The sequence below is a fragment of the Choloepus didactylus genome, chromosome 7 (assembly GCF_015220235.1).
Source record: "Choloepus didactylus isolate mChoDid1 chromosome 7, mChoDid1.pri, whole genome shotgun sequence".
NCBI classification, from domain to species: domain Eukaryota; kingdom Metazoa; phylum Chordata; class Mammalia; order Pilosa; family Megalonychidae; genus Choloepus; species Choloepus didactylus.
In genome coordinates this window covers 20,682,352-20,697,086 of record NC_051313.1, presented here as the reverse complement: position 1 = coordinate 20,697,086, position 14,735 = coordinate 20,682,352, and the positions used below count along the sequence as shown (strand labels likewise).

General features: G+C 38.2%; 1 protein-coding gene across 1 annotated transcript in view; it reads left to right on the top strand.

Annotated features, from left to right (window-relative positions):
• Positions 1-10,277, top strand: part of C7H6orf58 (chromosome 7 C6orf58 homolog) — a 32,687-nt gene extending 22,410 nt beyond the window's left edge. Inside the window, exons 8-10 of the mRNA XM_037844618.1 lie at positions 3,946-4,110; positions 9,294-9,539; positions 10,023-10,277. Coding sequence (XP_037700546.1) covers positions 3,946-4,110; positions 9,294-9,539; positions 10,023-10,277 — 666 coding nt within the window. The remainder of the gene's footprint in view (positions 1-3,945; positions 4,111-9,293; positions 9,540-10,022) is intronic.
• The last annotated feature ends 4,458 nt before the right edge of the window (positions 10,278-14,735 follow it).

The following is a 14,735-nucleotide window of genomic DNA, read 5'->3' as shown; positions in this document are numbered from 1 at the left end:
TTTTACTGACAGTAGAAAACACCTGCACACCAGACATTCAGCATTGCCAAAAGATAGAAAATGTTAAATTTTTCAAGTTATGTGTACATAGAGAATAAACATCCAAATCTGGCATTACAAGCTCTGGGGCCCACAGTGTAGTGGAAATGGAGATTACCCAGAACACAGGAGTGGATAGAAGAACCCAGATAAGACCAGACTCAGAAAGCAGACATCTCACTTCAAGTAGGGAAGTATTGAGCACTAAGACCTGATAGATGAAAGTACTGGCTACTGGGGAATCAGAAAGGAGAGAAGTGGGATCAGATAGGGTAGTCTAGTAGTGGTACCACCTAGAGAGGCTTAGAATAGAGAGACAAGCTTAGATAACTAGTAGTAAATAAAAAGGAATAAACAGGAGGAGAAAAGTAAGGGTTCTACAGACAGAAAATAGAATAAAAACTCAGAGTCACGTCTACTTCCCTGCACCCTGACCAGCAAAAGAGTACAACTGATTGAAGAAACTGTACCTCACTATAAAAACAAAAGAGCACACTCTTGAACCAAGATACTGAGTAAATTCCTAGGACTTATTAAAGCAGTTTTCAAGTTCTTTGTCACTCCTTGCCTCTGTAGAAGAAGTCTGTGACCTCCCTGCTTGACTCTGGGAAGACTGTGTGGCTGCTTTGATGAAATAGAACGTTGTAGAAGAGATACTGCCAGTTGCCCAGCTGGGCCTTAAGGGCCTGGCAGCTTCTACTTCCTGAGACAACTGTAAGAAATGCGACCACGTTGCTGGAGAGGCCTGTGGAGATGCCATGTGACTTCCTGGAGAGGCAGAACGGTGCAGCTAACCTGATATTCCAGTTCTCACCTCCAACATGCCACACTGATGAGTGAAGCCTTCTTGGTTCCTCCAGATTGGCTCAGCCTTTAGTGGAAAGTCATGGAGTAACTCCGGTTGATGCCACGTGCAACAGCCGAGTTGCCCAGCCTAGCCCTGTCTGAAATCCTGTTCCACAGATTATGAGCATAATAAAATGATTGTTCTTTTAAACCTCTAAGTTTGAGGTGACTTGCATAGCAATAGATAACAGGAATAATCTCCCAAAACACTCATCCCTTTGGCAGAAGAACATATTTAAAAATAAACAGAAAGTGGCAGACAGTGTCAATAAAAATGTCTTTAAGAAGAAAATAACAAATGAGAATCAGAACATTTCAGTATAAGAAAATTATCTTCTAGGAAAACCAACCATGAAGCCTGAGGAAACTCTAACAAGCATCCCAACTGAATTAATTATCTCAAAACATGCATTTTTAAATCAGAAATTCAATAACTCAAAACAGAAATGTTTAAAAAAGGAAGATATAAATGTAAAATGAACTTAACTTAGGAAAACAAATGGAAGGAATATAATCAAGGGAGAAGACACACTATTGGAAAGATAAGGGGCACTGAAGCAAGATATGAACACAGCCTTTTCCAAAAGTAAATTGATTAAAAGTGTCAAAGAGACCAATATAAAATTGATGCAAAGAACAATCAATATTTTTAATGCCAGTCCCTGTAAAATAAAAACCATGACACAGAAATAATATTTTTGAATCTTAACCTAAAATATCTTTCCAAAAATAAAGAAATGGAGTTGCATGTTGAAAGAGTCCATGATGTTTCTTTGAAACATGACCCCAAATGGTCATTTTTAAGATATATCCTACTAAAACTTTTAAGCCTTGAAAACAACTTTTTAAAAAAATCTCAGGTCTGTAGTCAAAAGCCCAATCACTTAGAAAGGAATGAAAACCAGTTGACATCAAACATGAAGAGCAACATAGAGAATAAAGCAGCAATAGCGTAGTACTTTCAGGAAACATAAGAAAAGAAGGTGTGAGCAATGTACTGTTCTTCAAACCACAGGTCATAGAAAAATAGTTTTAAACATACAAGAATTCAGGGGATAAAATGCTCACAAGCCTTTTTTGAGCCATCTCCTATAGTGAGAACCTCACCCAATCAGGAAACTACTAGGGAAATAAGCAAAAAGACTGATGGCAAACATTAGACATATTGAATTATATATTATACATAAGAAAAAAAGATGAGAACAAGAGTAAAGAATTAATCCGACATTTATTCTGACACATCTTTATTTCAACTAAAGAAAATGAGCCAAACTGAAACAAAGCAAAACTGCATGGGGAAATTGGATAAAATGCATTAACGGTCACATAACTGGAAGTCAAATATTATTTAAAACTGAGAAAAAAATGTAAGAAGGTTAAGTTAGAGAAAGGGACTCTAACGACATTACAAAGTTACTTTATAAAAGTAACCACTTAAAAACACAGATCTTCTAAATACCAGAAGATATATGTAAAAAGGTGTGAGAGATAGAGACAGAGAGAGACATCATAAAAGAAAGAATATGACAGAGTTAAGAACAAACATTTGGGAAATATCAATAATTGTCAATGGACTTAATTCACTTACAACATAAGAAAAGCTTTTCAAATGGACTCACAAAGCAAAATCTAACTCTGTGATACATACAAGATAAAGAGCTAAACTACCAGTGCATTCCAAAATGTTTTTACAGTGATGTAGCAAACTGAATTTTCTCTTTAACTCTTTTTATGAACAGAAGGCCATCAAGACCACCTCCCTTTCTTAATTAACAATAATATGCAGTTTATCTATATGAAACTGTAATATTTAATATATTAATACATTTCATAGTGTTCCATGTGATTTCATTCATTTGGCAACTGTTTATATAGCACCTGTTAATATGTCAAACCTGGGTTATGCACTGAGAAGAAGAACCAGTAAGATTGTTTCTTGCTCTCAAGAATTAAAAAAACTTCAGAAATAGACTCCTCTGTATTGTAAAAAAAAAAAAAAAAAAAAAAAAAAAAACTACGATAAACATGGTACTTTAAATCAATGAGGAAAAGGACACATTATTAAATTTATGGTATTGGGACTACTGACTATACATTTAAAAAGAGAAATAAAGAAACTTTATACCAAAATAAATCCTTAACTCTAGTTAGCCATTCAACAGGTTTACACTCCTAGGAATGGATTAAATTTAAGAACGTTTTTCTGGTGTAAATACAGCTCCAAACCACCAGAGGTGGCTGAAGTGCTATTTGTCTGATGGCATCCCCATTATGCCACAAACCACCACAGCAAGGAAGGGTATTGCAGTGAGATAATACTTATGGTCTGTATGAAGAAAAGCAGTTATTATTCATATTGTTAGTATGTTGAAGAAGTTGTTTCTGAAGTAAGGAAATCTATCATAAAAGAAAAAACCCACAGATCCAGAAACATGGTGTAAAGCTTAAGCAGTCACCCTTGGCAATATTGAAAATTTTATCAGAAATTTCCCCAAGGATCACATAAAACATGAATATGCTGCTGTTATAAACCATTATGTCTTAAGGAAAAAAATGGATCAAAGTTGTAGTTACATTACTTTAAAAGAAAAATACTTTCATGGAATTTGTAGTTAGATTCCTAAAATCATTAAGTGGAAACAAAATATTAATAGCTTAACTAGAGAATGGTATTTTTTTCTTTTATCAGAAGTGTTTATTCTAAGTTTCAAAATATGAACTTTCTCTAAAATTTCCCATTATGTAAATCCTTTTAGTAATTAGTATTCTGTTTTTTTTTAAACCAAGTTCAATTTGTCAACATGATAAAATAGACTTTTCTTATGCCCTATGGTTTTAGCAATTTCTTGCAAGACAATCTACTTCCAATAGATATTTTCATAATTAGGTTGTTAAGTAACTTTAAAAATATCTACCAAAAAAAAAACAAAACCCAAAAAACTATTTCAGAAGATTCAGAAGTTCGGGGGCAAATAGGTTTCTTTCTTTCTTTTTCTTTGTTTTTACAAAAGTGGTAGTTTTATTTTGTTTTTTTTTTTTTTTGCTCTCATGCAATTCTAGGCTGAATCAATTCCTTGTGGTAATGTCATGAATTTGATGTTTGACTGTTACACTGAACTTGCAGGCCCACCAACAGTCCACAGAGATGAAGAGATGATTCCCAGATTCGTGCCCACAGCCTGTGCTTTCTCTAGGATCAGCCAGACTGCCTCGAAGAGAGAGCATGTAATGTTAGGGTTAGGGGGCCCATTTCTAACCTACATGCCACTGAAACTCAGAAACATTGTTTGCAAGAATTCATGCAATATTTACTTTCTGAATAAATGTATCTGTCTTCCTTCACTGTCTTTTCTTCTCTAGGCCTTAATATTTTCTTTAACTTTTCTTTTCCTTTGTCTCTCCTACTTGGTAGCTCCTCCCAGGATTTATCTTCAAAGTTAGAAAGTCAATATTCATGTATAGAGATCTAGAGTCACTTTACTCAAAATCAAATCCATTTTCCATTGCTTAGTCTCAGTTAGACCCTGGATAAACAGCTTAATTTCTATAACTCTCAGTTTTCTAATCTATTAATTAACTCATCAAGTTTAGAGGAGTATTAAACAAAGAAGGGAAGTGCTCAGAGAAATGAGTCTATACTCCGTAACTGAGCTAGTATGCAAGCATTTTGTTTTTTCTCATCCTGTTGCTTTCCACATTGAATTGTGTCCCTTGTCCCTTCTACCTAACTCTGCTTATCAGCTCTCTTCTGATTCTATTACGTCCATTTCTTTCCCACTTTAACCTTTGTCTCATGTATAGATCCATCCTTGGCTTATTCTCACTGTTCTTGCTAACTTCCCCCCTCTAGCTCTCACCCAGGCAATGGTGTGACTTCTCACTGCCCCTTCAGGGTCTCTCGCTTGCATTTCCTTCTTTTCCTAACCACCATCTCATGCAATACTCACCTGACTTCTTCATTCCTTACACCTACACTCTCTATGATCTTTCCTCTTGCAGATTCGACTTGTCTGTTTTCTGTAAACATATTTTCTTTCTCTTCTTGACCTGCTTCCTGTCAACTTATTAATATCAAAACTGAGAAGTGTTAATGCATGGACATTTCCCAAGTGATTTTTCTTTAGAATGATATTCAAGTTTGAGACACTTTCCTTTCCTGATTGCTTTACTTTGTCTCTTTTTGTTTCTGGTTGGTTGGTTTGTTTTTATTCTACCCCCAAGACAGTCTCTGCTTTTCAACCTTTTGCTCTCTGAGGTCTACCCATTATGCTGACCCAAGAATGGCCTTACTCCAGATCTTCAGCCCTGAATCTTTACAGTCCTCCTGTTCTGCTTTTGTCAAATCCCTACTGAGTTCCTTGATTTTTGATTCCAAGTCACCTGAAACTGAACATTCCTGAGACTGAACTCATGACCTTGACACCCCAGCAAGGCTGCTCTGTGGGTTCTTTTGTGGCAAAAGAGTGAGAAAGTCAGCAGTTTTACTGCCCTTCAGCTCTTCCCCATCCTTTACAATCTGTTTCAGTGCTCCCTCACTTTTTTCCTTTAAAGATTTTTGTCTTCACATTCCTTAGCCCCTCCTTAGTCTATGCTTTTACCTCACACTGGGTTAGTGTTTGAGCTGATTCCATTCTCTCGTCTACTCTAAGACATCATTCTCAATCAGACTGACATACAAAATAATTTTTCATATCATATTTTATCCAAGAACACAAATAAATGAATACTCTATTTCTTTCTGTTTAATGCTCAAATGCAAGGCCTGAATTTACCCAAGTTTCTAATGATATTATCTCCTGGTAGTACGTGACATGAGTTTTCTGTTCTGATGGGTCTTTCCTCTATTTGTCCGCCCCATTCTCACTTAGGATCCACAATCTGTCTCACCCCCTGCCCCCTCAACACACGCACATGCTTTTCTTTAATGTGTCCAAATTTGACTCACTTTTCACAATTCAATTCAAATTTGATTTCCTTCCTGGATTATTCCTCTTCACAAAACTCTTTCCTCTCTAATTCTCATTGTACTTTTGTCCAGTGTCTTAGTTTTAGACCTTTTATTGTTCTGTAGCTGTTTTATTTCTGTTTTCATTCTTTTCCAAACATATTATAAATTCCTTGAGGGAAAGCATAAGTCCTCCCTTGAACTACTTGTATATCTTCCACAGCTCTTAGAATAGTGCTAGACCTGTATTAGATGAAGAAAGAAGAATGGAACCACACCAGGTAAATTCAGAAAGTCTTATTTACACACTACATCGAATTATGAAGCAAATTACTTAGTTGCTTACTGCCTCTCCATGTTTTTAAAACTTAGGGATTAACCAGATGTCTTCAAACCTGCATGTTTGCATTTATATATATGTTCTTAAAAACAATAACCCCTGGTTTCTTTGTTCTTTCTATCCCATATCTCACTCTGGGTGGATTGATACTACCACTTATATAATGTCTATCCAGTTCCCCACTTCATTCCTGCCTCCAAATACATGACCATCTGTTATTAAGTGGGGAGAGGTTTGATATTCTCTAGTCTATCTGGTGTGAAAACCAGGATGCCCCTTGGGTATCTTCTCACATTATGTGTTGGCCAAACTGCTTTTCTATTTTCACAATGATTTAGGAATCCAGATACTTATCTTTCAATTATATTTTTCAGCCTCACAGAAACAAGTTTGCATTAGATAATCTCCTTTCCCCCAATCCCCTAATACTCTGGTCTTGTGTCTGTTTTCTTCATATTTTTGACTCACTACTTACAACAATTTTTTTTTTAATGCTATAAGTTAAAGTATTTTATTAAAATTTCTCCTACTCATATTTTCCTGTGTTTCATGACATCTTGGTAAATAGCTAAATTAGAAGACAAATCAAAAAAGACAAAAGGCTAGAATTTTGTTACCCTAATAAACAGAAATACCTTTGGATCCAGTTTTACCAATTATTAAAATCTTTTACCAGCAACATCCAGGGATGAAATGTGTGCAGTCCTTAAGAATTTCAATAAGTCATCAAAGCTACTAGAAGAATTTACAAGTTAACAAATGAAGAAAATAATTATTAATATTAATATTTAGGCAATTAATATAATCCTTCTCTTTGAAAATAGTTGTATTTACATATATAATTTTGCAAGGTCTTAAAGGAGGAAAGGAAAATTGTTTATAACACTTAGTGTTTGTCAAGCCTTGATGCTTAATACTCCCTAAGGGTTTAATTAATGGTTATATTAATTAATATTAATAGTGAATCCATCTGAAATAAGTGCATCATGCTTTTTTAAAAGGTATGTATTTTCTATCAACCTATACCAGAATATCCCAGTTTTATTTATTTTTCAACTGCGGTGGAAAGAATTGACACAAAAAATTGAATCAGAAATGGTACAGAGGGAGCATTTCATCTACATTTAATTTAATCATCTATAACATAATGAACAAAGGGTGACTGATTTGAGGCCATGTCCTCTTTTACCTGTAACATTTTTCTTTGGTCATCAAAGATCTGGTTTTGAATGTCAAATGATTCTTTCAGTCAATACATATGTGCTTATTTGTCAAGATAGTTGAAATAAGTTAATAAAATTTGTTGAAACTATAATTATATGTCTACATAGATTAACCCTCTAGTTAATTACAATGAATTAGAACCTTGTTTTCCATCGAGGCATAATATCTCTACATTTGCAAATAATTAACTTGGTGTGGGAGAAGGGATATGTTGGCCTCAATACTGTTTGAGAACAAAGTTGCTAGTGAAGCATGGCATCACACAGCAGACTACTAATGTAATAGTGCTATCATAGTAATTGGTATTTTCACATTAGGGAACTTTATTTCTTAGTAACATATTGGTCAATATATTAAAAAAAAAAACCTATGTAAAAATTTTATTCAAAAATTATCTGACTAAGATTTTTAGTTAACACACACACATACAAACTGGTAAAATGAATTTCACTTCCTCATTGCTTCCAGGGAGGATGAACAACAGCTATAAACTTTATTTAACAAAACTCATCTTCTCCTTGGATGGTAGTAAAAGTGTGATTTTTGTCTGATGATACCCTATTATGCCAGAATCAACTGCAGCAAGGAAAGGTATTACAAACAAATAGTAATTAACGTCCATATGAACAAAAAATTGTTATTGTTAATATTGTAATGTGTCAAACAGTTTGATTTTAAATAACAAGTATATCCTAAAAGAAATTTTTACAGATTCAGGAACGTGTGGTAAAGCTTCAGCAACAGCTGGAGGAACAACTGAAAATTTATCAGAAATTCCCCCAAAGATAATGCACAACTTGAATATGCTTATTGTTAAAATCCCTACCGTCAGGAACTAAAAATGGTCTAAAATGATAGATAAAATATTGTTAAAAATAAAATTATCTCATTAGAATTTGAAAAATAGCAAGTAACTTCAAAAAAAAAAGAAGCAAAGCAAAGAAAATAATAACTTTTCTAAAGAATGGTATTCTTTTCATCTCCCAGGAATTTTTATTCTAAATGGAAACAAGATGCGTATTTATTTACATGCAACAAATTTAATAAATTGCAATTGTGCTAATTAATTTACTCATATGGCATCACAGTTTTCCTTTTATTTCCTGTATGTTCAAAGCAGTTTTGTTTACTACTAAACAGTTGCTACCAATTGATTTTTGCATAATTGTATTGACTGATAATTTTTTTAAAAGTCTACCTAAAACTCTATTTCAGAAGATTCAAAAGTTTGTGGTCAAACAGACTCATTTCATAAAAGCTGTAGTTTCAATCAGTTTTTGTTTGACTCATGGGGATGTGGAGACACAAAAGTTTCCCTGGCTTGATAGGTTATACAGTGGGGCCACTTCCTAGCCTCAGAAGCCTGAAGGCAGGCACCAGGCTGGGAGAAGGCCAAAGCTTTGCATGCCTGAAGGCAGACAGCAATTTAGATAAGGGAATAGTCACTGGGCTCCTGCTGGGCTCCTTCTGGGCTCCTGCTGGGCTCCTTCTGTGCTCCTGTCTCCTGCTCCTGCTGTTCCCAGTCTAGCCCCAAAGAAATTGTCCCTTGAAATCAAAGACATGTAATCACACCTTATGGCTTTAGAAAAAATGTACCCTCCCTGAAATACCTGAAAACAGTCACGTAGGAGACTACCTTGGATGCTATAAAAACCTGTAAGAATGAGTAGAATAAAATTTTCTTTTGCATGAACACAGAGACGGGGTAGGCTCCCTTCTTTCACAATTGGTACCCCGTGTGAGGCTCACCAATCCTGATCACAACATTTGGAAGCTGCACAGTAAGTACAAGTGAGTTGTCTTGCAGTGGGTCAGAAGTTTCAGCCACTCAATGATATGGGTCAGTCTCTCAGTGTTCCCCAGTGCTGGTATGTGTTAATTTTACAATGGCTACTGCAGGCTAGTGGACCTTCTGTTTCAGAAGATAGTTTGTATTCTTTATTGCATGATGTGGTTCAGCATAACCCTTCGTTTCCTGAGGAAGGCACATTAGACTTAGATGTGTGGGAGTGCATTGGACGAAATTTAAAGTGCCACTTTGAGCGAGGACAAAAAGTTTCCTGTAAAACATTTACTACATGGGCTCTTGTTCATACTGCCTTGGCCCCTCTTCATACTGCTGAGACTGAGAGTTCTGAAACTGAGGTCCCTAAAGAATAAAGTGCCACTTTCCCTGATGAATCCCTTCTGCCACCCAAACCCTCGACACCCATACTGCCAGCCGATAAAGGCAGCGGGGAAACGACCATAGCCTCACTCCTTCCCCTTTCCCCCTTACCACTGCCTTCATGGCTGCCACCCCCACCCCCCACTTCCAGAGGTGCCGTGCCTGTTTTACAAAACTGTCTGTGCAAAGTGGCATTAGGTGGTGACCTAGTATGCCCCGTTATGCTTAACCAGCAAAACCAAAGAATGTTTGAGCCATTACCCTATCAAACTTATAAAGAACTCAGAAAAAGTGTCCAAGAAAATGGTGCTGCAAGCCGCTTTATTAAAGGGCTACTGCAAGCCTTGTCTGAAGGCTATGCCTTAAACCCCTGGGACTAGAATTTCTTAGTTCATACCCTTCTAAAGTCTAGTGCTTATCTGCTGTGGTGTACAGAGTTTGATGAATGTTGTGTGGAACAGGAAGGTCATAATCACTTAGCAGGGGTAGATATTACCACAGAGCAGCTCCAAGGGCGCAGCCAATATGAAGATGTTAACCAACAGCTAAATTTGCCAAATAATGCTTATCAACAGGTGGCACTTTGTGCCATGCAAGCATGGGAACAACTGCCAGATTCAGGGACAAATGCACAAGGCTCTTTCATCAATATCCACCAAGGCCCACAAGAGACTTTTGTAGATTTTGTTGACCGGCTAACAAAGGCCATAGGATGACAGGCTAGCCATAGTAGCATGGCTAATATTATTCTTTTACAATTAGTCTTTGAAAATGCTAATGCAGATTACCAACAAGCCATGCATCCTATCCATGCTAAGGCACAGACTATCAGTGATCTTATCAAAGCATGCCAATTGGTGGGCACTGAAACTCACAGAGCATGAGTTTTTGCTGCTGCTATGCATGCCCTCCCTAAAACCATGTCTAATATGTGTTTTCAGTGCGGCCAGCCAGGGCATTTCCAAAAACAATGCCCTCAAAATAACATGCCTCTGACAGACTCCCAAAATAGGGGGTCCTCTAACAATGTCTCTAGACCCCCTAAGTCCTGTCTCTGCTGTAAAAAGGGGTTCCATTGGGCTAATCAATGTAATTCTAAATGGGATCGTTATGGAGCCCTGTTAGACTCAGGAAACTCCTGAGGGGGCCAGCCCCAGGGTGCCTTCAACACTGGAGCTTCAATAACAAACTGCCACAAACAGAGACAAACAGTATTTCAAGTTACAAACCCAAACAACCTGGAATTGATGCCCTTGCGGCTGCCACCTCCAGCAGTGCAGGATTGGACTTACCCTGTCTCCATGAATTACTCATAAAGGAGTCAGATGGCATTAGAAAAGTTCGTACCAGTGTTTACGGGCCACCTCCTCATGGTTTAGTTGGATTGGTCTTAGGAAAATCAAGTCTAACTTCTAAAGGTCTTTTTGTTCATGTGGGTGTTATTGATGCCGATTATTGTGGTGAAATTCAAGTTCTCCTTTCTTGCACAGGTATCCATCTTTTACCCACTCAATCTGCTATTGTACAATTGCTCTTATTGCCTTTTTGGGTTCCACAGGCTAAAAATGCTGCACATGGTGCTAAAGGGCTTGGTAGCACCAGAGCTAGAGTGTGTTGGGTTGAGAAAATTCAGTGTGGCCATCCTACATTAACCATTTATATATAGGGACAAGACTTTCAGGGTTTAATCGACACTGTTGCTGATGTTTCAATCATTAGCTTACAATCCTGGCCACCTACCTGGCCAAAAGTCTTACAAGATACCCCAGTTATGGGAATTGGGGAAATAAATTCCAGTGCCCAAAGTGCAGTTCCCCTTGAATGTCATGATGCAGAAGGCCATTCTGCTACAATTCAGCCTCTAATTTTACTGATCCCCTTTAATTTGTGGGGACGTGACTTATTATCTCAATGAAATATGACAATTCAGACAAATTTCTCCTAAGGGCTACTGCTCCAAAAATTATCATTGAGCCTTTGCCTTTAACTTGGCTCCAAGGCAAACCCGTATGGGTGGAGCAGTGGCCACTTACCTCAGAGAAATTATATCAAACTCATCAATTAGTTCATGAACAATTAAATCTTGGGCACATTGAGCCATCTACCAGCCCGTGGAATTCTATTTTTGTCATAAAAAAGAAATCTGGGAAGTGGCGCCTCTTGTATGATTTGCAAATGATTAACACTTGTCTTGAACCCATGGGGCCCCTTCAACCGGGAGTCCCTTTGCCCGCTTGCATTCTTCAACAGTGGCCAATAATTGTAATCGATTTAAAAGACTGTTTCTATTCTATTCCCTTACACCCTAAAGACAGAAAGCATTTTGCATTTACCTTACCTGCTATTAATAACGAGACCCCCCACCCAGCCCAGCAGTTTCATTGGAAAGTTTTGCCACAGGGCATGCTAAATAGCCCTACGATGTGTCAGTCTTATGTTAGTCAAGCTTTATGTCCAGCTTGTGACAAATTCCCTGAATATAAACTCATCCACTATATGGATGACATTTTGCTTAGTGCGCCAACCTATCATCTCTTGGCTCATTTATTATCATTTACAAAAGACCTTCTCACAGCAGTGGGCTTGTTTATCTCCCCTGAGAAAATTCAACAAACAGAACCTTGGAAATATCTTGGCCACTTAGCGTCCAGCGCTAACATAGCGCCCCAGCATATCTGCCCTAAAATCTCTGAACAGTCTACTCTCAATGAATTGCAAAAACTCTTGGGTAATATTAACTGGCTCCATCCCTCGCTTGGTATCCCAACTTATCAATTACAGCATCTCTTCTCCTTGTTAAAGGGAGATTCCAACCTCCACAGCGTCCGCACCCTTACTGCCGACGAGAATTGCTTCTAGCTGAACAGGGCATTCAATGCTGCTCTCTTAACTGCATTAATCCACAACTTCCTGTAACATATTTTATGTTACAGACAGATCACTCTCCCACCAGATTGATTGGACCACTTTCTCCTGCACTCCTCATTCTTTAATGGCTTTTCCTTGGGCACCCCCAATGAAATCTCTTTCCCTGTATATTGACTTACTTATTCAGCTTATCATCAAAGGTCACAGATGTGTTATTCATCTTAACGGTAATGAACCTAATTGTATTTATTTGCTTATTACCAAAGATCAGTTTACTCATGTGCTTTCTTTTTCCACCTCCTGCTTGAATTTATGATTATCCTGGACAGTTCAATTTTCAGTTTCCTGCAGATCCTTTATTAACCTTTTCTCGCCTTACGCCTTTTGTCTTTCCTCGCATTACTTCTACTTGTCCCATTCGTCATGCTATCACAGTTTTCACCGACGGATCAGGAAAAAACGGCAAAGCAGCCATCTGGACCTCCACTCCACTCTTTCTCTCATAGAAAGTAACTATCCTACTACCCAACAATCTGAACTTGGTGCTCTCATTTTAGCATTTCAAACTTTTCCAAACGACCCAATCAGTATCGTTTCTGATTCTGCCTATGCAGTTTATTCTGTACAACACATAGAAACTGCTCTTGTCAGCACTAGCTGCTTAGTGCCTATTTTTCTTTTATTCCTTCAATTACAAATGCTAATCTGAGCCCACCATCACCCCTTCTTTATCATGCATATTTGCTCTCACACTTCTCTACCAGGGTCTTTAACATATGGTAAACAGCAAGCTGATCTTGTATCATCACTTCTGCACCCTGCTGTTGAGTCTCACCAATTCTTTCATCAAAACTGGCACAGTTTACAAAAACAATTTGATTTAACAGCTCAACAAGCAAAAGATATCATCCATAGTTGCCCTTCCTGCCAACTACATAATTTAGCACCACCTATCTATGGCACTAATCCCTGCAGCCTTCAGCCCAATGCCATTTGGCAGACGGATGTCACCCACTTCGTCCCATTTGGTCATCTCCATTTTCTTCATGTTGTTGTTGACACATACTTTCAATTTCTCTTTGTACTCCCTCTCTCAGGTGAAACTGCAGCTTATGTTTGTCACTTTCTATTACAGGCTTTTGCTGTCCTTGGACGCCCACATCAACTCAAAACCGACAATGGCCCTGCCTACACTTCCTCTCACTTTCATACTTTTTGTTCTCAGTGGTCTATGCAACACATAACTGTTATTCCATTTAATCCTACAGGACAAGCTATCATTGAACGTGCTCATCACACACTAAAAACATGTCTTTTAAAACAAAAAGGGGGGAATACGGATCCCTCTGCAAGAACAGCTAAAGCCCTATTCTTAATTTTTTAAATCTCTCAGATGATGGACTGACAGCAGCACAGCACCATTTCCATGTGCCATGTGAAACAAAAAATACAGAAATGGTGAAGCCTCCTGTGCTCTGGAAAAATAGACAAACTGGACACTGGGAAGGACCAGTGCCCTTATTAACCTGGGGGTGGGGATGTGCTTGTGTCTCTACCTCAGCAGGTCCCCAGTGGATCCCAGCAAGACACATCAAACCATGGCATGGCATGGATGAAGCCAAATCCGGTTCCCAAACTCCGCAACCTGAAGATGGAGGGGACAGCTCCGCCAATGATGAGACTGCCAAAAACCCAGCAGGCCCCGTTGATGACGTGGGGAGCCCTGAAGAAAACTACTCAAAAGGCTGAAGCAGTGTTCCAAAAAACCGGCACCCCTGTAACTTCAGAAACATTGTTCCTGGCAATGGTGTCCACTATCCATTGCCAGAGCACAGTAACATTTATCTTTACAATCTTATTACTCTCTCCACTTTAATGTGTTTCAGCCCACCTATATTGGGCACACATTTTGGATCCTCCTTTATTCCACCCTGTTACATGGGCAGATTCTCCCTTCCCTGTTTCTAACAATGTAACCACTTGGCTGGATGGAGTAAATGTACCACCTAGCAGCCCTTTCCTTAATGGCAGCCACTGGATTTTAGCAAATAGTAAGTAATATATCCTTTGCCTCCTTTGCACTGCCCCTCTGTGTATCTCATAATGCAAAATACTGCATTAAACCCCACAGTCACCTTTGGCTACATAATACCTCTCATGCACTCACCTTTATAGCAGTAGGGGGCATTGACCTTGGAAATGCAACCTCTCGAAGTAAGACTTCCATGCCAGCCCCTAACCCTCCTTGCCCAACCGTACATGATAAAGATATACCTACAGGGGTGTCCATTAACTGGGTTGCCTGC